We start from the raw sequence: 24,034 nt of genomic DNA, 5'->3' as shown, positions 1-24,034 counted from the left end.
TTCAGGCTAATTTCTGAACAGGTCTGTGATATTTATATGAAGTCACAATTCTGTACATAACGCCAGCTCAGTGATTAGGTTCATGACTCTTGAAGGACTGCCAACACAATGTCACAATTTCTAAATATTCAACAAAAAAGTACAATGTTCAACAAGTATTTGAACACCACATACTGTTGTACTCAAGGCCGGCTCTGACAAGCTTCACTGGGTAGACCTCGTCACCTAAAAGAAAATAATAGATATCATATTTGTTTCACAGCAGCGTAAACTCTCAACAGTACTGTGTCTGGTTTATGGTCCGCTGCTAGCCCACCACAGCCCATACAAACCCTCTCCTCTCAAGGCCTTGATAATTAGTTGAGTAGTTATATCAGGTGTGCTGGTATAGGACTGGAACAAAAATGTGCAAGAACAAATATTGTCTATTATATTGACAAGATAGTCAAGTGACAGCTCTAGCAATGGAAATACATGTCCTCAAAGATGGAAGGCAGGCAGAACGAGGCGAGATCAGGTGAGACCTAGCAGTTAGAACGTTGGGCCAGTTACCAAAAAGTTGCTGGTTCAAATCCCTGACCCAACAAGGTGAACACAAATCTGTCGATGTGCTTTTGAGCAAGGCACTTAACCCTAATTGTTTCTGTAAGTTGCTCTGGATAAGAGCGTCTGCTAAATGACTCAAATGTAGCCAATGAGAGGGCAGATATGCATGTGAACAACAGGCCATAGATAGAGGACTCATTTTTATATCTGTGTCATTATTACATCTGGAACAGCTTGGGCAGCACCATTGAGGCTATAACCCTTTTAAAGTAGTCCATTTTCTTCTTCTTCATCGGCTGACTGCGCCCAACTCATAGGAATCCCCACCCAGTTGACTACTTTAAAATGGTGGGAGACCTCAATGGCATCATCCATGCTAAAAGTCCTCTATCTATCTCTATTAAAACAGGCACAATTCTGATGTAAAGTTACCAAAATGCCACGTGCGTCACCTTATATCAGTGCATTCATAACAATCTAACCATTACCAAACTTATATTTGATCAAATAAGTATCATGTAGAAAATTATCGATGACATTTTTTGTTGACCAAATTCGACATTCTCTCATTGACCTCCATATGTCTGTGGGCTTATTTTTGTGGACAGATTTTGGACGGAGTAAAACTTCTCACTTCGCCTCTTCCTCTCTGGCAAGGACCAGTGTAGTGAAACACTGAACTTACCTGGTTCTGAAGCATTGGGGACTTACCCTGACCCAGCTTGGTCAGGCCGAGCCTAGCGAATGTTTCCCATCAACCACTGGCCCTCCACCTCTCTCTGACAGGACAGGACTCTCCCTCTCCACAACACAGCAAAGCCTGATTCCAGCTGCCCCCAAATCTGCTGGGGGCTTTATGTGTGTGTGTGTGTGTGTGTGTGTGTGTGTGTGCGCGCGCGCGCGTGTGTGTGTGTTTATGTGTGTGTGACCCCTGGTTCTCTTTGTGAGCTCTCCAGCGTGGGGACTGGAGATATGGGCGGCACTCTTTGAGAATACGTTAGTTGACTCACCGGCTGGAATGGATAGAAAGAAAAAAGACAAGAAAGAAAAGAAAAATAAAGAGTTTGTGTATGTGTGTGTCTCCAGGGATGTGCGTTCTGATTGCTTCCTACTGTTACCTTTCGGTCCTTTCATCCTCTCACTTTTGACTCACTAACATGTGGTCCTGTATATCCCGTCTTCCTCTTTTCGTCTATCCTCTCTCTTTTCTCGACAATCATTTACACTCAGTAACCTTGCAGAGATGATGGAATGTTAATTTAATTCTATGGCATTTTAATGCTATTTATTCAGTAATACTATTGACGTAGAAAAATCTGCTTTCACATAGTTTTAGCCAGACAGCAGCTGCGCGTGAGACAGTACTATTTGGGCTAAGTAGATCTACTTTGCCTATAGTAGCTTACAGTAGCTACTGTAGGATTATCCAAATAGGAATTTGCACATAAATCTACTGCATGTGTGGTTTGTTAGATCAAACAAAATCCCCAAACAAAAGTAAACCAGAATCACAACGGAAATCAAAGTTATTGTAATTATTTTATTATCGCTGTATATATTTTCTTTACCAAAAAATTATGCTCAATTGCACACTTAACACAATAAAATAATGCTATTTAAAAAAAAGAAATATGAACAACTCTACATGAACTATGAAACACATTCAGAGGAGGAAGAATATGCTTATTACTATTTAACACACATAAAAAATCTACCTCTCCCAACCCTATACATACACTGTACAGTGTCTCTTGTAAGACAATGACCATGAAGTTACACTGGAGACTACTTACATACCATGCACTGTACCGTCATTTTCAATTTGACTTCGGGTTCTGTTTCAGTCTTACCCAAAAGGTACCATTGAGTTAAATTTTGCTTCCTCAACATAAAAAATTATTACATACAAATATACATTAGATTTAAATTACAATGATATGTAAGTAAACACTTCAAGCACGCATCTTCTGTAATTAACCCACTTTTATATACATTACATATTCAAATAGGATGATGATACACCGGCTAAGGGAATTCTGTACAAAACAATCCAAACCTAAAGGACAATTCCGCCAATTTTCAACATTATATTCATTATCCCCAGTCCCAAACCAGTGTCTACATATGTGAGTTTCTATGATCTGTAGCTAATATGATAAGAAGAAAGGTCCTAAAAAATACTTGTCGGATTAAAAGTAAAAAAAACAACACCTAAACCTCCAACGAGTTTCTAGCCAGAGGGAGGGCATGTTCCTGCTCCCCACGTCACCACAAATCTCATAGTGTTTGAAAAACACTGTTTGTAAAATGTTTTAGCTTTAAATATGTCATCGGGTAGAACTTGTTCTACAAAACGTAGAAATGTACCGTTTTCAAATATGTAGACCAATGTATTGTGATGTGAATAATGAAAATGAGGTTGAAAAGTTATGGAATTGCCCTTTAATAAGTGTTTAATAATAAAAGCTAGCAGCATAATATGACTGTACATTGGACTAGTGATGAGTATGCTTCCGAAATATGAATGGGAGGTTGAGTAACAAGAAGTTCTCAGTTGCATACTGTATGTTCATATTGACCCAGCTCTGTGCTGCTAGAGAGAAATACTGTAAATGCAATGTTTGTTGTTTCGTATTACAGAAAAATGAACATTAAACCAGTGACCCGACCAGTAACCAGTAACCCGACTCTGTCCCTTTCTTTTCTTTCTGAAGATGGATACTCTGCTGTGACGGGGTTGGGTAGGTTACTTTCTTAAATGTAATCTGTTACAGTTACTAGTTACCTGTCCAAAATTGTAATCAGTAAAGTTACTTTTGGATTACCCAAACTCAGTAGTGTAATCGGATTACTTTCAGTTACTTTTGGATTACTTCCCCCTTGGTGTGTCATCATAGTGGTCTCTGACTTGTAGTCAGACTTGCTCCGATAGAACAAACTTAAACTTTAGCCTTTTTTTTATGTCATTGAGAAAACAGAAAGGTGTCATAATGTATTTTTTACGCAAACATCCTTCCTGAATTTAAAAGTAATCCAATAAGTAATCATCTAGTTTTTCAAAAGTACCTGTAATCTGATTACAATATCTTTGCTGGTAATGTAACTGAATACATTAATAAAAAAAGAATACATTAGATTACATGTAATCAGTTACTCCCCAGCCCTGGATGTGCATCGCTGCCTTAAACTGTCCTTCAGACAACAGACATACCACAAAGAGATTCCCAATTACCAACGAACCGTTTAGTTATAGATGTAAGCCGAGCTGTTTCAGAAAGCAAGATAAAACGTTTTCCCTGATGGACATGGTAGACAAGGACAGGCTCATCAGCAGGGGTATTCACACACACACTCACGCAGGAACACACACACACACTCACACACACAGATAATTCAATCAGACAGCAGACATGGCTGTTGGAGCTAACACATGCCCTGCGGTTGACTGGTTGTGTTTTCTCCATGTTTTCTCTTCTTTCTGTCTAACCCTCTGCCAGGAGTTTGTGAGTATCAACAACAGAGAGTTGAAAGGAGTTTGCGGGGGAAACAATAAGAGTTGCTGGCAGATACAAAGCTGAGTGACCGTTAGTAGATCTGATGATCAAAGACATGGAAGAGAAGTCTTGTTGGAGGATGATACAACCTTCTGACATAGAAGTACTGTCATAACAAAACTCAATAACCTTTTCACAAAACAATACAACATCACATAGTAGAATAATCACTGTCCATCTCACAGCACATGGGGAGTTGGTGTAGAGAGCGATTGAAAGGTATTCAGTGCAACCCTTGTTTTGGACAAAGAGCAAGCCTTTCAGAGTCAGACCAGGGACTAGTGATAAGGAACCAGAAGGTAGAAAGTAATGGCTAGGAAGTAAGGATAAGTGGAGCGAGGGGTGAGGAGGTGGTGATATTAGGAAATGGTGGGGGTGGTGAGGGGTGGGTGTAGGGGGTGAGGGATGAGGGCTAGGGGGTGAGGGATGAGGGCTAGGGGGTGAGGGAAGGGGGATTAGGTGAGGGGTGTGAGGAGTGTGGGGGGGAGGGTGAAGGATTTCGGGGTGACGGGTGAGGAGGAATGTGGGGGGGAGGGTGAAGGGTGAGGAGGAGTGTGGGGGGTGAAGGGTGAGGAGGAGTGTGGGGGGGAGGGTGACGGGTGAGGAGGAGTGTGTTGAGTATTATTTGGGGTGAAGGGTGAGGAGGAGTGTGTTGAGTATTATTTGGGGTGAAGGGTGAGGAGGAGTGTGTTGAGTATTATTTGGGGTGAAGGGTGAGGAGGAGTGTGTTGAGTATTATTTGGGGTGAAGGGTGAGGAGGAGTGTGTTGAGTATTATTTGGGGTGAAGGGTGAGGAGGAGTGTGCTGAGTATTATTTGGAGTGACGGGTGAGGAGGAGTGTGTTGAGTATTATTTGGGGTGAAGGGTGAGGAGGAGTGTGTTGAGTATTATTTGGGGTGAAGGGTGAGGAGGAGTGTGCTGAGTATTATTTGCGGCAGGCGTAAGCGTTGATGTTCTTGATGACGTAGAAGCCGATGGTCATCGGGGGCATGGCTATCGTCCTCCCTGCCCGCAGCGTCCGAGGCTTCAACTCTGGAAATGTCTCGTTGTCCACCATCAACAACCTTTCTCCGTTCAACTGGACTGACCTGGAGGAAGAAAGGAGAGTGGAGTTAGAGAGATGAAGAGAGTGGAATGAGATAGGAGGGAGGGGGGAGAGAGAGGACAGGGATATGAGAGAGAAGACAGAGAGAGGGAAGGGTGGGAGAGGAGAGAGTGTTTAACTTCTGCCCGAAGCTGGACTGGTAGGGCAGGAGTCATTCTGAGGCTGTACTTACAGTCCTCTGAAGACTAGGGGGCGCTACAGTCACATCATTGCAGCTTCTTGACACAAGAGCAGGTTTTGTGACAGATGTGATCCTTCTGATCTAGATGGAAGAGTAGCTAGGTTGGGGTTTATTCTTTCTCAATACCAGGCAATTCATGAATTGATCTGCACTCCCATGGGTGAATTCCTAGTCCAATACAAATAACTGGCTTGGAACATATTACAAACTCATTGAACTCTGCCACAGAGAGCACTGAGAAGAATTTCAACCACTTTGGGACTGGGGATTAGACTGGATGCTCATGAACAAATAGTCCTACGAAATAACACAAACATAAGTCTTCAGAAACACAATAACTTAGGCACATATTTCAATGTTCTATTTTTATGAGTGCCAGATTCCCATAGACGTTTTCCTGTCCCGTCATCTGCGAGAGGAGGCCTGTACTAAGTCAGCGGTCCACAAGCTAACTGAAAGTGAAAGCCTAATGAATCCAATGCAATGAGGTTTTAACTTCCATGCCAAAACGACGATAAACACAGCGAAATAGCAAATGAATTACACGATTATAAATAAGGAAAAATTATGAAGACAATTTTGCAACTTTTTCTCAGGGGAAAAACAACACTTAGAGTCATATATTAATCTAAATATGTGGCTCTGGCAACATCTAATTGGGAGACGTTCCGTTGGAGTCATCAGACAACTATGTTGTTGTTCTGAACAACAGAACTGTTGGTCTAATAAAGGTAGTAAGTACACCCTTACACGCACACTGTCGCCGTACAGAACTCTTCCATCACTCTGAACACTCACACCTCCACCTCCACAGGGATTTAAAGACTGACCACTCTCTCTCTCTTTCTCTCTGTCTCTCTCTGTCTCTCCCTCTCTGTCTATCTCTTTCTCTCCCTCTCTCTATCTCTCTCTCTCTTTCTCTCCCCCTCTCTCTCTCTCTCTCACACTCTTTCTGTCTCTCCCTCTCTCTCTATGTCGCTCTCTCTCTCTCAATTAAATTCAAGGGGCTTTATTGGCATGGGAAATGTATGTTTACGTTGCCAGTGAAATAGGTAATAAACAAAAGTGAAATAAACAATAAAAAATGAACAGTAAACATTACACAAAAGTTCAAATGTCATATTATGTTTACATACAGTGTTGTAACGATGTGCAAATAGTTAAACTACAAAAGGGAAAATAAATAAATATGGGTTGTATTTGCAATGGTGTCTGTTCTCTCAACCTCTCTCTCTCTCAACCTCTCTCTCTCACTTTCTCTCTCCCTTGACACGGTGTGATAGTGTGTGTCACACAGCAGATCTCAGAACCCCAATGTGAATCTTAACTAACACCTTCATCACAGGATTTATGTTAGCTAGTTCAAGGCCCTGGGGAGCAGGGAAGTGGAATGAGAGATAAATAGAGAGAACAGATAGAAAGAGAAAGGGGGGGGAATGTAAATTACATTAAACTCCTCTAATGGTTCCATATGTTGGTCCTTTAGCAGCTCCTGGATATATATGTATTTCTATCTGTGTGTGTGTGTGTGTGTGTGTGTGTGTGTGTGTGTGTGTGTGTGTGTGTGTGTGTGTGTGTGTGTGTGTGTGTGTGTGTGTGTGTGTGTGTGTGTGTGTGTGTGTGGAAAAGCTAAATCCTCTAGAAAGGGGAGGCAGCACTACTGATTTTCTCCCAAAAGAAACATGGCCGACAGTACTGAGCAATACACTATGTGCAGTATGCATAGTGCTGAGAGACCCAGACAACCTGTAGCTATCTAAATCCAGCAAACTCAAATACTCCTACATCATGCATCAACCTAATGTACACTCACATCAACCTACTGTACGCTCACATCAACCTACTGTACGCTCACATCAACCTACTGTACGCTCACATCAACCTACTGTACGCTCACATCAACCTACTGTACGCTCACATCAACCTACTGTACGCTCACATCAACCTCCTGTACGCTCACATCAACCTACTGTACGCTCACATCAACCTACTGTACGCTCACGTCAACCTACTCTACGCTCACGTCAACCTACTGTACGCTCACATCAACCTACTGTACGCTCACATCAACCTACTGTACGCTCACATCAACCTACTGTACGCTCACGTCAATCTACTGTACGCTCACGTCAACCTACTCTACGCTCACGTCAACCTACTCTACGCTCACGTCAACCTACTGTACGCTCACATCAACCTACTGTACGCTCACATCAACCTACTGTACGCTCACATCAACCTACTGTACGCTCACGTCAATCTACTGTACGCTCACGTCAACCTACTCTACGCTCACGTCAACCTGCTGTACGCTCACGTCAACCTGCTGTACGCTCACATCAACCTACTGTACGCTCACATCAACCTACTGTACGCTCACATCAACCTACTGTACGCTCACATCAACCTACTGTATGCTCACGTCAACCTACTGTACGCTCACGTCAACCTACTGTACGCTCACATCAACCTACTGTACGCTCACGTCAACCTACTGTACGCTCACGTCAACCTACTGTACGTTCACATCAACCTACTGTACGCTCACGTCAACCTACTGTACGCTCACATCAACCTACTGTACGCTCACATCAACCTACTGTACGCTCACGTCAACCTACTGTACGCTCACATCAACCTACTGTACGTTCACATCAACCTACTGTACGCTCACGTCAACCTACTGTACGCTCACATCAACCTACTGTACGCTCACATCAACCTACTGTACGCTCACGTCAACCTACTGTACGCTCACATCAACCTACTGTACGTTCACGTCAACCTACTGTACGCTCACGTCAACCTACTGTACGCTCACATCAACCTACTGTACGTTCACGTCAACCTACTGTACGCTCACATCAACCTACTGTACGTTCACATCAACCTACTGTACGCTCACGTCAACCTACTGTACGCTCACATCAACCTACTGTACGCTCACATCAACCACTGTACGCTCACGTCAATCTACTGTACGCTCACGTCAACCTACTCTACGCTCACGTCAACCTACTGTACACTCACATCAACCTACTGTACGTTCACATCAACCTACTGTACGTTCACATCAACCTACTGTACGCTCACATCAACCTACTGTACGTTCACATCAACCTACTGTACGCTCACATCAACCTACTGTACGCTCACGTCAACCTACTGTACGCTCACGTCAACCTACTGTACGCTCACATCAACCTACTGTACGCTCACATCAACCTACTGTACGCTCACGCCAACCTACTGTACGTTCACATCAACCTACTGTACGCTCACATCAACCTACTGTATGCTCACGTCAACCTACTGTACGCTCACATCGACCTACTGTACACTCACGTCAATCTACTGTACGCTCACGTCAACCTACTGTACGCTCACATCAACCTACTGTACGCTCACATCAACCTACTGTACGCTCACATCAACCTACTGTACGCTCACGTCAACCTGCTGTACGCTCATGTCAACCTACTGTACGCTCACGTCAACCTACTGTACGCTCACATCAACCTACTGTACGCTCACATCAACCTACTGTACGCTCACATCAACCTACTGTACGCTCACGTCAACCTATTGTACGCTCACGTCAACCTACTGTACGCTCACATCAACCTACTGTACGCTCACATCAACCTACTGTACGCTCACATCAACCTACTGTACGCTCACATCAACCTACTGTACGCTCACGTCAACCTGCTGTACGCTCACGTCAACCTACTGTACGTTCACATCAACCTACTGTACGCTCACATCAACCTACTGTACGCTCACGTCAACCTACTGTACGCTCACATCAACCTACTGTACGCTCACATCAACCTACTGTACGCTCACATCAACCTACTGTACGTTCACATCAACCTACTGTACGCTCAAGACCCTGAATAGACATTTTTCTTTAAGTCAATAAGTTTCACCTAACATTCACTCCAACACTGTTAGACTACAGTAACAATCGTAGAGACCCAGATTACAGTCCAGTTCGGACTGCCCCTTGAATTCACTGCAATGTTATTTGATAACAATCCTTCCATATTCCATGGAAAACGTGAGGACAAATTTAATTAGTCATGTACACAGCTAACAGCATGCATAAAAGGTGCAGTGAAATGCTTGCGTGCTAGCTCCCTCAACATTGCAGTACAATAATCAATATAAACAATAAAAAAGTCAAATAAAAGTATCAAGTAATTAGAAGAAGGTAGTATGCAAAGTAATAAACTGACATGTACACAATAGGATTTACCGTATAGATTATGAATGTGCTATGTCAAGTATAACTGTATTTACAAATATAAAATGGTTAGTGTCATGGTTGCACGGTTAAATCAACAGCATATAAAAGAACAGCAGCGTTGACTGTGTGTGGTATCACTACAGGCACACATCACAGCCCTGTGGCCACGTCCCTACTCTCTCTCCTCCTGCCCTGTCACCACAATTGTTTCACACTGTCTAAATAAAGCAATACAAAATAAGAAAGGAGGGTGGAATTACACTGTGATCTAGGACTGAGAGGACCTAATTGAGACCATAGGCTCCAAATAGGAAAGGAGAACTAGATATTTCCATGGGAACCAGAGAGCGCTGATTTATGAGATTTAATGAGACCAATATGTAAAGGAAAACGAAAGGTCATTTTGGGGCATTCGATGGATTACATTCTTTCCCACAACTGGTTAGCCTCAATTTCAAATAATCCTTGAACTTTTGTAACATTTCACTTGTTCATTTCACTTTGTTCATTTCACTTTGTATTGGAAAATCTAGAGATTGAAAAGCACATATCTACTTCGTATGGTCAGAGCGATATATATACAGTCTATAGGGCCGGCTGTTGAGTTCTAGTCATGTTTATAGACATCTGGAGCTGCTCAAACATGAATAAAAGTCTCCACTGCCCTGTCTGTGGTCAGTTGAAGCAGTTAGAACAGCAGTTAGAGTCTAGAATGAGACACTGCTTACGGTTCTATTAGGCACCACTATAATCGCCTGTAACACCACTCACACATCCTCATCATAAAACATCTGTTATTACAGCACACCCACACACCCACGCACGCACACGCATACGCACGCACACACACACTCACTCATTAGGCTGTTATTGAAGGATCAGCCTTGTATCTGAATAACAGTCTGAGCTTAGACTGGAGAGGCCGAGAGAAGGATGGATTACTGCCAGACAGACAGCTGAAGGGTCGGAGAGGGGAAAATAAGAGGTGAATGTGGAGAGCAAGTGCAACAGAGCTACTGATAGGGACTGGGGGCATTACAGGGATAGACATGGAGAGGAGAGAGGAAAAGAAGGATGAATGTGTAGAGATAATCAAGTGTAATCGATGCCAGGAATGGAGAGAGAAAGGAAGCAAGAGAAAACGGGTGAATGTGGACAGAAGGAGTGTAGCAGTGTCACTGATATGGAACGGTGGAGGGGGCTTCTGCCAGTAACAGCGCAAAAGAAGAGAGGGAAAAAGGGGTGAATGGAGTGTAGGGCCACTGGAACTAATAGAACAGCTAATCTGCCCAGAGAGCTCTAGGGGAGCAGACCAGATCAGACCAGAACATCCCCTCTGGGAAGGCCTCTGGTACCAGCAGATGTTTCTTATCAAGGCCTTATCAATTTCAATAAACCATGACAAAGCTATTATGCTAATCGGATTTTATGGCCAATTCTCAACCACGGAGGTTTGAACGTTTGTCCTTTTACCATCCACTACACTGTATCAAATCTAAATAAAATCAAATGTTATTGGTCGCGTCCACATTTTGTTACATTACAGCCTTATTCTAAAATATATATATATTTTTTTGTTACACACATTAATCCGTTATGACAAAGCAAAACATTTTTGCAAATGTATAAAATAATTTAAAAAACTGAAATACCTTTCTCAGCCCCTTTGCTATGAGACTCGAAATTGAGCTCAGGTGCATCCTGTATCCATTGATCATCCTTGATATGTTTCTACAAATTGATTGGAGTCCACCTTTGGTAAATTTAATTGATTGGACATGATTTGGAAAGGCACACCTGTCTACATAAAGTCCCACAGTTGACAGTGCATGTCAGAGAAAACACTAAGCCATGAGGTCGAAGGAATTGTCCGTAGAGCTCGTAGACAGGATTGTGTCGAGGCACAGACCTGGGGAAGGGTACCAAAACATTTCTGCAGCATTGAAGGTCCCCAAGAACACAGTGGCCTCCATCATTCTTAAATGGAAGACATTTGGAACCACCAAGACTCTTCCTAGAGCTGGCTGCCTGGCCAAACTGACCCATCGGAGGAGAAGGTTAGGGAGGTGACCAAGAACACGATGGTCACTCTTAAGGAGCTCCAGAGTTCCTCTGTGGAGATGGGAGGATCTTCCAGAAGGACAACCATCTCTGCAGCACTCCACCAATCAAGTCTATATGGTAGAGTGGTCAGACGGAAGTCACTCCTCAGTAAAAGACACATGACAGCTGGCTTGGAGTTTGCCCAAAGGCACCTAAAGACTCTCAGACCATGAGGAACAAGATTCTCTAGTCTAATGAAACCAAGCTTGAACTTCTTGGCCTGAATACCAAGCGTCACATCTGGAGGAAACCTGGCACCATCCCTACGGTGAAGCATGGTGGTGGCAGCATCATGCTGTGGGGATGTTTTTCAGCGGCAGGGACTGGGAGACTCAGGATCGAGGCAAAGATGAACGGAGCAAAGTACAGAGAGATCCTTGATGAAAACCTGCTCCAGAGCACTCAGGACCTCAGACTGGGGCAAAGGTTCACCTTCCAATAGGACAATGACTCTAAGCACAGATCCAAGACAATGCAGGAGTGGCTTTGGGACAAGTCTCTGAATGGCCTTGAGTGGCCCAGCCAGAACCTGGACTTGAACCCGATCAAACATCTCTGGAGAGACCTGAAAATATCTGTGCAGCAACGCTCCCCATCCAACCTGACAGCGCTTAAGAAGATCTGCAGAGAAAAATGGGAGTAACTCCCCAAATACAGGTGTGCCAAGCTTGTAGCCTCATTCCCAAGAAGAATCAATGCTGTAAACACTGCCATAGCTGCTTCAACAAAGTACTGAGTAAAGGGTCTGAATACTTATGCAAATGTGTTTTTTCCCCATTATGGAGTATTGCGTGTAGATAGATGAGGAAAAAAAGGATTTAATACATTTTAGAATAAGGCTGTAATGTAACAAAATGTGAAAAAAGTCAAGGGGTCTGAAGCTACTGTACATATAAAGTGGGTAAAACAGTATGTAAACATTAAAGTGACCAGTGTTCAATGACTATGTACATAGGGCAGCAGTCTCTAATGTGCAGGGTAGAGTACCCGGTGGGATAGCTGGCTAGTAACATTGACTAAAGTTCAGGGCAGGGTACTGGGCGGAGGCCGTCTAGTGGTGACTGATTAACAGTCTGATGGCCTGGAGATAGAACCTGTTTTTCAGTCTCTCGGTCCCAGCTTTGATGCACCTGTACTGTCTCTGCCTTCTAGATCAGGGGTTCTTAAACTTTTTCAGCCTGGGACCCAAATTACAAATTCGGTGTTTTCCTGGGACCCAAGCAATAAATACAATAAATCACTGGTATAAACTGATTGATCACATCAAACAGACATAGACCATAAAAAACACACACACAGTCCGAATGAGAGGTGTGTGACTGGTTGAAGTTTTCAACAAGCAGGTCTATTCTGGGCTCAGTTTTTGACAGTTGAGAACCCTGACTCCCACAGGTATGTGGTGCCAAACTGGATCAGAACATCTACTGCTTTCTCAGTCAGTTTCTCAGCATAAAAAAAGCATCATGCGTCTTTCAGTGTATTCCAGTTCAGATTAAAAATTATTGCTTGTATTTTAACAGCAAGGTTTTTTTCCATCTTCATCTGTACTGTTACTAGGGTTGCACTATCAGTAGCTAGCTTGCTTTGGCGAATGTTAGCTATTAGCTGTGTACAAGGCCAGGCGATTGTTTGAACGAGAAACTCACATCGACTACTATGAATTGTAACTTACTTCCCTATTATACAATTACAACAATGCCCTTCTAGCTGATTTACTTTTCCACTGTCAAAGCACTGCTTCCTGAAGTATTCTGCCCTGTTCTGAAATAATTCCCTGGGTTTACCACCAGGCTGTGAATGGTGTCGTTTTAATTTGTTCGTTTTGAGAGACTCATTACTAAGCACTTCCCTGCACAAATCAAATTGTGCTCCGCGTTATTTCTCAAAGTTTGTATGAAACAAAGAGAGAGAAACTCATCGCTGTATTTGCGTGTAATGACAAGTGAACTCAGTCAGAACTTGTGGCTAGCTTGTCGTTCCGATGACAGCGGTGAGTGATGGCAAATGCGAATTACAAACCAGTGACTGACAGCGCATCATCTGCTGCTGAACAACAGCACTGCAGCGTGTGGGTCGCGGAGTGATCTTCAAGAAAACTGCCGAAAATAGATCTGTTGAACCGTGAAACACACGGGCACCTCCCTCTCACGCAGCTGCCAAACTGAGCAGAGACACTGCTGGTAAGCAGAGAGCGGACTGAAGAGTTCCTTGATGATCTTCTTGACCTAGCAGGGTCCCCAACCTTTTCCCCCTAAGGCCCAATTTTCTTATATTAAAACGTTTTTTTTTGTTTTTTTTTTTTGAGGGACCTAGGGAAATTATGTTGTTTTGACACTAATTTCCTGCAATTCTACGTAGTTTAACAAGACTCTTTTAGATAGGCTATTTAATGATAATAATAATAATAATGGATAAGGCAAATAAAGTCTAGGCCTTATAAAGGGTTTACGGAGGCTTGAGCATTTAAAGTTGTGCTTTATTTAGTAGAGCCACATGGTTCACTGATAGAGATCCCAAATCCTCCCGATTGAAGGAGAATCCCCCACCCTGTTTCCCATAGAGATGACTGAAGTTAGCTAGAGGGACAGCTTTGTTATGGTAACCTAGGTCTCTCTGTCTCTCTCCTGTAAGTTGGACTTGTCAGGTCAGAGTGTGTGAGTGTGTGTGTGTGTGTGTGTGTGTGTGTGTGTGTGTGTGTGTGTGTGTGTGTGTGTGTGTGTGTGTGTGTGTGTGTGTGTGTGTGTGTGTGTGTGTGTGTGTGTGTGTGTGCGTGTGTCTTGTCAGGTCAGTGTGTGTGTGCGTGTGTCTTGTCAGGTCAGTGTGTGTGTGTGTGTGTCTTGTCAGGTCAGTGTGTGTGTGCGTGTGTCTTGTCAGGTCAGTGTGTGTGTGCGTGTGTCTTGTCAGGTCAGTGTGTGTGTGTGTGTGTCTTGTCAGGTCAGTGTGTGTGTGCGTGTGTCTTGTCAGGTCAGTGTGTGCGTGTGTGTGTCTTGTCAGGTCAGTATATGGAACAGGATACTCTATTAATAGAGCAGTGTGGATGTTTGATCAGAAAACAAGCGTTCCATGAAGCTCTGCTCTGTCTGTATAGCCCTCTGTCTGTATAGCCCTCTGTCTGTGTAGCCCTCTGTCTGTGTAGCCCTCTGTCTGTGTAGCCCTCTGTCTGTATAGCCCTCTGTTTGTGTAGCCCTCTGTTTGTGTAGCCCTCTGTCTGTGTAGCCCTCTGTCTGTGTAGCCCTCTCTCTGTGTAGCCCTCTGTCTGTGTAGCCCTCTGTCTGTGTAGCCCTCTCTCTGTGTAGCCCTCTCTCTGTGTAGCCCTCTGTCTGTGTAGCCCTCTCTCTGTGTAGCCCTCTGTCTGTGTAGCTCTCTGTTTGTGTAGCCCTCTGTCTGTGTAGCTCTCTGTTTGTGTAGCCCTCTGTCTGTGTAGCCATCTGTCTATGATCAGCAGGATATATATAGAGACAGGGAGAAATATAGAGAAATGGAGGGAGAGAGAGAAAGATAGAAATGGAGTGTGTGTGAAAAAGAAGACCATGAAAACCAGTAGAAAGGAGAGTGTGTGTGTGTGTGTGTGTGTGTGTGTGTGTGTGTGTGTGTGTGTGTGTGTGTGTGTGTGTGTGTGTGTGTGTGTGTGTGTGTGTGTGTGTGTGTGTGTGTGTGTGTGTGTGTGTGTGTGTGTGGGTGAATGTCAGACCCCTCTCACTGGGCACACACTGGTTAAATCAACGTTGTTTCCATGTCAGTTCAATGAAAATACGTTGAACCAATGTGGAATAGACATTGAATTGACGTCTGTGCCCAGTGGACTGCTACAGACCTGGCGTGTAGTCCGTCTGTCCCATAGGGCTGTACCAGGTACTGATGGACAGTCATGTTACGTAAGGTTCCCGCCAGCTTGATTTTCTTCCTTGACCGATGCAGGTTGATGATATAGATCGTTATGGATCCTCTCACGTAGTTACGACTGGAAGGAATAGAATAGAAGAGAAGTATTCTAAATTTAAAAGCGAGTAAAGATAAACACAAATATTGGTTTTCATGGTCTTCTTTTTCACACACACACACACACACACACACACACACACACACACACACACACACACACACACACACACACACACACACACACACACACACACACACACACACACACACACACACACACACACACTGCAGAGACAGAGAGACAGACAGAGAGGAAGTTCTTTGACTAGACCTTTTGTTGCTCTCTCACTACCTTTTTCTCACTATCTCTAGCGAAATCTGTAAGGGCCTTTATAGTGTCTTCCTCTGCCGAGCACAACAGAACCTTCAATAACTAACTAGGAGAAGAGTCCTTTTAAAGACAGAGGAAAGCCTTTGAAATGGTTACCTGGTATGTCAGGGATGGAACAATGCTGCCACCCGCCAATTTAATAACAGGAGCAAAAGAGTTGAAGAAGACGGGTCAATCTGAACGTGTTCCAAGCATTCCATAAACTCAATGTAATCTAGTTCTTCTCTTCATTAGAATCCTAAACATGTCATCTATTTTTTGTATGTACATTTATATTAAAGCGTCAATCAGAAGTTGAAACAATAACAAATGGTGGTGCTGGAAAAGTGCAATCCCCTTTCAGAGACAGAGCTGTGGAGGCAAGGAATGATCATCCCTGCTATCAAAATTAGAGTTTTAACAATGTTTTGAGGCTATATGGTGTTTGTTTACATTTACTTTGTTTACAAACATTGGAGTAAAACAAGGTTATATGTTGGGTTGTGATGGGGTACGACAGTTGAACTAAACTTATGATGTATTTATATGTTATACTGTATTCTTCAACAATCAATAGGTACATATCACTAATGTATAAGTTATACTGTATTCTTCAACAATCAATAGGTACATATCACTAATGTATAAGTTATACTGTATTCTTCAACAATCAATAGGTACATATCACTAATGTATAAGTTATACTGTATTCTTCAACAATCAATAGGTACATATCACTAATGTATAAGTTATACTGTATTCTTCAACAATCAATAGGTACATATCACTAATGTATAAGTTATACTGTATTCTTCAACAATCAATAGGTACATATCACTAATGTATAAGTTATACTGTATTCTTCAACAATCAATAGGTACATATCACTAATGTATAAGTTATACTGTATTCTTCAACAATCAATAGGTACATATCACTAATGTATAAGTTATACTGTATTCTTCAACAATCAATAGGTACATATCACTAATTTATAAGTTATACTGTATTCTTCAACAATCAATAGGTACATATCACTAATGTATAAGTTATACTGTATTCTTCAACAATCAATAGGTACATATCACTAATGTATAAGTTATACTGTATTCTTCAACAATCAATAGGTACATATCACTAATGTATAAGTTATACTGTATTCTTCAACAATCAATAGGTACATATCACTAATGTATAAGTTATACTGTATTCTTCAACAATCAATAGGTACATATCACTAATGTATAAGTTATACTGTATTCTTCAACAATCAATAGGTACATATCACTAATGTATAAGTTATACTGTATTCTTCAACAATCAATAGGTACATATCACTAATGTATAAGTTATACTGTATTCTTCAACAATCAATAGGTACATATCACTAATGTATAAGTTATACTGTATTCTTCAACAATCAATAGGTACATATCACTAATTTATAAGTTATACTGTATTCTTCAACAATCAATAGGTACATATCACTAATGTATAAGTTATACTGTATTCTTCAACAATCAATAGGTACATATCACTAATGTATAAGTCCAGAAATGGATGTAGCAACTGCAGATTGTCCTATTAAACAGTATTTGATGTAATTGCCCTCGTGGCCTTGTTTCTAGATATGTACAGCACATTTATACTGTCAAATATGCCCAGATTGAAGGGATCTGAGATGTTTTGATATGATCAGAACCTAAGACCTGAAGTCCCTACTCACATCACATTCAGGGTCAGTTGGAGAGTGTGAAAGTGTGGGACAGACAATACAGCATGAGTCCCAGTCTCTGGAACAGAGTGCTGAGGACAGGACTTAGGAGATTTTAGCCAAAGGTAAATATCTACAAGAGAAAGATAAGGCAAACATGATAACATGTAATAACCTGTCTAATGTGAAGGGAGGATCAACACAACTGGAGTGGTACCATATGTTTCTGTGTGTCTGTGTGTGGTGATACCATATGTTTCTGTGTGTATGTGTGTGGTGATACCATATGTTTCTGGGTGTCTGTGTGTGGTGATACCATATGTTTCTGGGTGTCTGTGTGTGGTGATACCATATGTTTATGGGTGTCTGTGTGTGGTGATACCATATGTTTCTGTGTGTCTGTGTGTGGTGATACCATATGTTTCTGTGTGTCTGTGTGTGGTGATACCATATGTTTCTGTGTGTATGTGTGTGGTGATACCATATGTTTCTGTGTGTATGTGTGTGGTGATACCATATGTTTCTGGGTGTCTGTGTGTGGTGATACCATATGTTTCTGGGTGTCTGTGTGTGGTGATACCATATGTTTCTGGGTGTCTGTGTGTGGTGATACCATATGTTTCTGTGTGTCTGTGTGTGGTGATACCATATGTTTCTGGGTGTCTGTGTGTGGTGATACCATATGTTTCTGTGTGTATGTGTGTGGTGATACCATATGTTTCTGGGTGTCTGTGTGTGGTGATACCATATGTTTCTGTGTGTCTGTGTGTGGTGATACCATATGTTTCTGGGTGTCTGTGTGTGGTGATACCATATGTTTCTGTGTGTCTGTGTGTGGTGATACCATATGTTTCTGTGTGTCTGTGTGTGGTGATACCATATGTTTCTGGGTGTCTGTGTGTGGTGATACCATATGTTTCTGTGTGTCTGTGTGTGGTGATACCATATGTTTCTGGGTGTCTGTGTGTGGTGATACCATATGTTTCTGGGTGTCTGTGTGTGGTGATACCATATGTTTCTGGGTGTCTGTGTGTGGTGATACCATATGTTTCTGTGTGTCTGTGTGTGGTGATACCATATGTTTCTGGGTGTCTGTGTGTGGTGATACCATATGTTTCTGTGTGTCTGTGTGTGGTGATACCATATGTTTCTGGGTGTCTGTGTGTGGTGATACCATATGTTTCTGTGTGTCTGTGTGTGGTGATACCATATGTTTCTGGGTGTCTGTGTGTGGTGATACCATATGTTTCTGTGTGTCTGTGTGTGGTGATACCATATGTTTATGGGTGTCTGTGTGTGGTGATACCATATGTTTCTGGGTGTCTGTGTGTGGTGATACCATATGTTTCTGTGTGTCTGTGTGTGGTGATACCATATGTTTCTGTGTGTCTGTGTGTGGTGATACCATATGTTTCTGTGTGTCTGTGTGTGGTGATACCATATGTTTATGGGTGTCTGTGTGTGGTGATACCATATGTTTCTGTGTGTCTGTGTGTGGTGATACCATATGTTTCTGTGTGTATGTGTGTGGTGATACCATATGTTTCTGTGTGTCTGTGTGTGGTGATACCATATGTTTCTGGGTGTCTGTGTGTGGTGATACCATATGTTTCTGGGTGTCTGTGTGTGGTGATACCATATGTTTCTGTGTGTCTGTGTGTGGTGATACCATATGTTTCTGTGTGTCTGTGTGCATTGATATCATATGTTTCCGAGGACCACATTGTTCAGGGTCAGTGTTGGGCTTTGTCAGACAGGTCCCTCTCTGATCATCAATCTCTCTATCTCTCTCCATCTGTCTCTCTCTCCATCTGTCTCTCTCTCCATCTCTCTCTCCATCTGTCTCACTTTCCATCTCTCTCTCTCCCTCTCTCTCTCCATCTGTCTCTCTCTCCATCTCTCTCCATCTGTCTCTCTCTCCATCTGTCTTTCTCTCCATCTCTCTCTCTCTCTCCATCTGTCTCACTCCATCTCTCTCTCTCATCTGTCTCACTCTCCATCTCTCTCTCTCCATCTCTCTCTCTCCATCTGTCTCACTCTCCATCTCTCTCCATCTGTCTCACTCTCCATCTCTCTCATCTGTCTCACTATCTCTCTCCATCTCTCAATCTGTCACACTTTCCATCTCTCTCTTCATCTCTCTCTCTCTCTCTCTCTCTCTCTCTCTCTCTCTCTCTCTCTCTCTCTCTCTCTCTCTCTCTCTCTCTCTCTCTCTCTCTCTCTCTCTCTCTCTCTCTCCATATCTCTGTCTCCATCTCTCTCTCCATCTCTCTCTCCATCGGTCTCACTCTCCATCTCTCATCTCTTTCTCCATCTCTCTCACCATCTGTATCACTCTCCATCTGTCTCACTCTCCGTCTCTCTCTCCATCTGTCTCTCTCACGGCTTCTGGTTTTTGTTCACTCTTTGTCTCTACATCTCATCGTACATCAAAGAAACACTAAGCAGACACACAGAGATCCTATTCAAGTGACTTGAATAAATTCAAACGAACACTCTGTTGACAGAGAACAGAACCAAGGTTGGTCACGTCTGTATACAGAAACCAGTGTCTGTCTGTCTGTCTGTCTGTCTTCGTGTCAGACAGTGTAATTGGTCAGGCCTGGAGAGTTTCTTCTGTTTAACTATTGGAGCCTTATGCCTCATGCCAAACATTGCTTAGGGCTGGGTTGGATCAGACAGAGAGAGCTGGAGGGATAGATACCCGTAGATTAGACAGAGAGATGGAGAGAGGGATAAAGACAGTCCAGGATTTCCAAAATGATGAGGTTCTGAGGCATTAGAAGCAGGAACGTAAACAATCCTTCACGTTGTTTGATGTTGGAGCATCGTTTCATAGTGAAACAGACCATGCTAACCGCTAAATGTCTGGAAGGCTGGAAACCGCTGACTGGCTATCCGGATAGAATAATACAATACCCTTGATAGCAAAATAGTAATGGAACTGCCAACAGAGTAAAGAGGATAGATGTTGAGATCCAGATATAAGTCCCTTGCCAGGGGCTACAGACTCCCCTCATAAGAGGCGATAGTCACCGTCCTATCCTTCCAGGTACCAGATGGAAAGCACTTGATGACAACCATTTCATATATCTGCAGATCTGTCAACAGGCTACACCATAGGTTGCAGATCAGATGTGAGGTATATCTATATCTGTATCAGTAGATACAGTCTCTAGAGAGTACTCTTTGCGCCAAACCTGTAACTATGATAGAATAGACGACTATAGACAAATCCAATTGCTTGGAGCAGGGGATAGAGATCAAAGAAAATGTTCACCAGCAAAGACGGAAGACTGATACTCCCTTATATGTGTTAATTGTATATTTAATATATACAGTGCCTTCAGAATGTTATGTTACAACCTTATTCTAAAATGGACTAAATAAAACCATTTCTTCAGCAATCTACACACAATAGCCCATAAAAACAAATAGAAAAACGTTTTTAGAAATGTTTGCAAATTTATTACAAAAAAAAAACATTTTATTAGTCACATGTGCCTTACAGTGAAATGCTTACTTATGAGCCCCTAACCAACAATGCAGTTTAAAAAAATACGGATAAGAATAAGAAATAAAAGTAATAAGTAATTAAAGAGCAGCAGGAAAATAACAATAACGAGACTATATACAGGGGGTCAATGTGTGGGAGCACCGGTTAGTTGAGGTAATATGTACATGTAGGTAGAGTTATTGAAGTGACTATGTATAGATGAGAACAACAGAGAGTAGCAGCAGTGTAAAAAAAGGGGGGGGGGGCAATGCAAATAGTCTGGGTAGCCATTTGATTAGATGTTCAAAAGTCTTATGGCTTGGGGGTAGAAGCTGTGTAGAAGCCTCTTGGAGCTAGACTTGGCACTCCGGTACCGCTTGCCGTGCATAGCAGAGAGAACAGTCTATGACTAGGGTGGCTGGAGTCTTGGACAATTTTTAGGGCCTTCCTCTGACACCGCCTGGTATAGAGTCAATGGATGGCAGGAAGCTTGGCCACAGTGATGTACTGGGCTGTTCGCACTAACCTCTGTAATGCCTTGCGGTCGGAGGCCGAGCAGTTGCCATACCAGGCAGTGATGCAACCAGTCAGGATGCTCTCGATGGTGCAGCTGTAGAACCTTTTGAGGATCTGAGGACCCATGCCAAATCTTTTCAGTCTCCTAAGGGGGATTAGGTTTTGTCGTGCCCTCTTCACGACTGTCTTCGTGTGTTTGGACCATGTTAGTTTGTTGGTGATGTGGACACCAAGGAACTTGAAGCTCTCAACCTGCTCCATTACAGCCCCGTCGATGAGAATGGGGGCGTGCTCGGTCCTCTTTTTCCTGTAGTCCACAATCATCTCCTTTGTCTTGATCACGTTGAGGGAGAGGTTTAAGTCCAGGCACCACACGGCCAGGTCTCTGACCTCCTCCCTATAGGCTGTCTCATCATTGTCGGTGATCAGGTCTACCACTGTTGTGTCGTCTGCAAACTTAATGATGGTGTTGGAGTCGTGACTGGCCATGCAGTCATGAGTGAACAGGGAGTACAGGAGGGGACTGAGCATGCACCCCTGAAAGGCCCCTGTGTTGAGGGTCAGCGTGGCAGATGTGTTGTTACCTACCCTTACCACCTGGGGGCGGCCCGTCACAAAGTCCAGGATCCAGTTGCAGAGGGAGGTGTTTAGTCCCAGGGTCCTTAGCTTAGTGATGAGCTTTGAGGGCACTATGGTGTTGAACGCTGAGCTGTAGGAAATGAATAGCATTCTCACATAGGTGTTCCTTTTGTCCAGGTGGGAAAGGGCAGTGTGGAGTACAATAGAGATTGCGTCATCTGTGGATCTGCTGGGACGGTATGCAAATTTGAGTGGGTCTAGGATTTCTGGGATGATGGTGTTGATGTACCTTATTTAAGTATTCAGCCCCTTTGCTATGAGACTCAACATTGAGCTCAGGTGCATCCTGTTTCCATTGATCATCCTTGAGATATTTCTACAACTTCATTCGAGTCTGCCTTTGGTAAATTCAATTGATTGGACATGATTTGGAAAGGCACACACCTGTCTATATAAAGTCCCACAGTTGACAGTGCATGTCAGAGCCAAAACCAAGCCATGAGGTTGAAGGAATTGTCCGCAGAGCTCCGAGACAGGATTGTGTCGAGGCACAGATCTGGGGAAGGGTACCAAAAGATTTCTGCAGCATTGAAGGTCCCCAAGAACACAGTGGCCTCCATCATTCTTAAATGGAAGAAGTTTGGAACCACCAAAACTCTTCCTAGAGCTGGCCGCCCGGACAAACTGAGCAATCGGTGGAGACGGGCCTTGGTCAGGGAGGTGACCAAGAACCCGACGGTCACTCTGACAGAGCTCTAGAGTTCCTATGTGGAGATGGGAGAATGTTCCAGAAGGACAACCATCTCTATGGCACTCCACCAACCAGGCCTTTATGGTAGAGTGGCCAGACAGAAGCCACTCCTCAGTAAAAGACACATGACAGCCCGCTTGGAGTTTGCCAAAAGGCACCTAAAGACTCTCAGACCATGAGAAACAAGATTCTCTGGTCTGATGAAACCAAGATTGAACTCTTTGGCCTAAATGCCAAGCGTCACGTCTGGAGGAAACATGGCACCATCCCTAGGGTGAAGCATGGTGGTGGCAGCATCATGCTGTGAGGATGTTTTTCAGCGGCAGGGACTGGGAGACTAGTCAGGATCGAGGCAAAGAACGGAGAAAAGTACAGAGAGATCCTTTAATGAAAACCTGCTCCAGAGCGATCAGGACCTCAGACTGGGGGCGAAGGTTCACCTTCCAACAGGACAACGACCCTAAGCACACAGCCAAGACAATGCAGGAGTGGCTTCGGGACAAGTCTCTGAATGTCCTTGAGTGGCCCAGCCAGAGCCAGGACTTGAACCCGATTGAACATCTCTGGAGAGACTTGAAAATAGCTGTGCAGCAACGCTCCCCATCTAGCCTGATAGAGCTTGAGAGGATCTACAGAGGAATGGGAGAAACTCCCCAAATACAGGTGTGTGTAGATTGATGAGACATTTTTAAATCCATTTTAGAATAAGGCTGTTACTTAACAAAATGTGGAAAAAGTCAAGGGGTCTGAATGCTTTCCGAATAATATTCTAGTTATTACATATAGATAGTGTAGTGTGTGGAGTAGGGTGAACAGTTGTAACTGAGCCGTGTGTGTAGGTGGGACAGAGGGCATTAAGTCTAGCCTGGTGCTGAAAGCTCTGCTGACCTGATACACATCTCATACGGCTGGGTTAAATGATAACCTTGAACAGGGGGAACAGCGGGACGGTGCTGCTCTTTATCTAGTCTGGCACAGACGTCCC

The 24,034-nt window shown here is 43.2% G+C and overlaps 1 protein-coding gene across 1 annotated transcript in view; it reads right to left on the bottom strand.

Annotated features, from left to right (window-relative positions):
* Positions 1–2,066: 2,066 nt before the first annotated feature.
* Positions 2,067–24,034, bottom strand: part of LOC139569836 (inactive heparanase-2-like) — a 63,039-nt gene continuing 41,071 nt past the window's right edge. The window contains exons 9-10 of the mRNA XM_071391174.1: positions 15,556–15,702; positions 2,067–5,188 (exon numbers count right to left, since the gene is read on the bottom strand). Coding sequence (XP_071247275.1) covers positions 5,026–5,188; positions 15,556–15,702 — 310 coding nt within the window. The 3' untranslated portion in view covers positions 2,067–5,025. The remainder of the gene's footprint in view (positions 5,189–15,555; positions 15,703–24,034) is intronic.

The sequence above is a fragment of the Salvelinus alpinus genome, chromosome 3 (assembly GCF_045679555.1).
Source record: "Salvelinus alpinus chromosome 3, SLU_Salpinus.1, whole genome shotgun sequence".
NCBI classification, from domain to species: Eukaryota; Metazoa; Chordata; class Actinopteri; order Salmoniformes; family Salmonidae; genus Salvelinus; species Salvelinus alpinus.
This window is presented reverse-complemented; position numbering and strand designations above follow the sequence as displayed.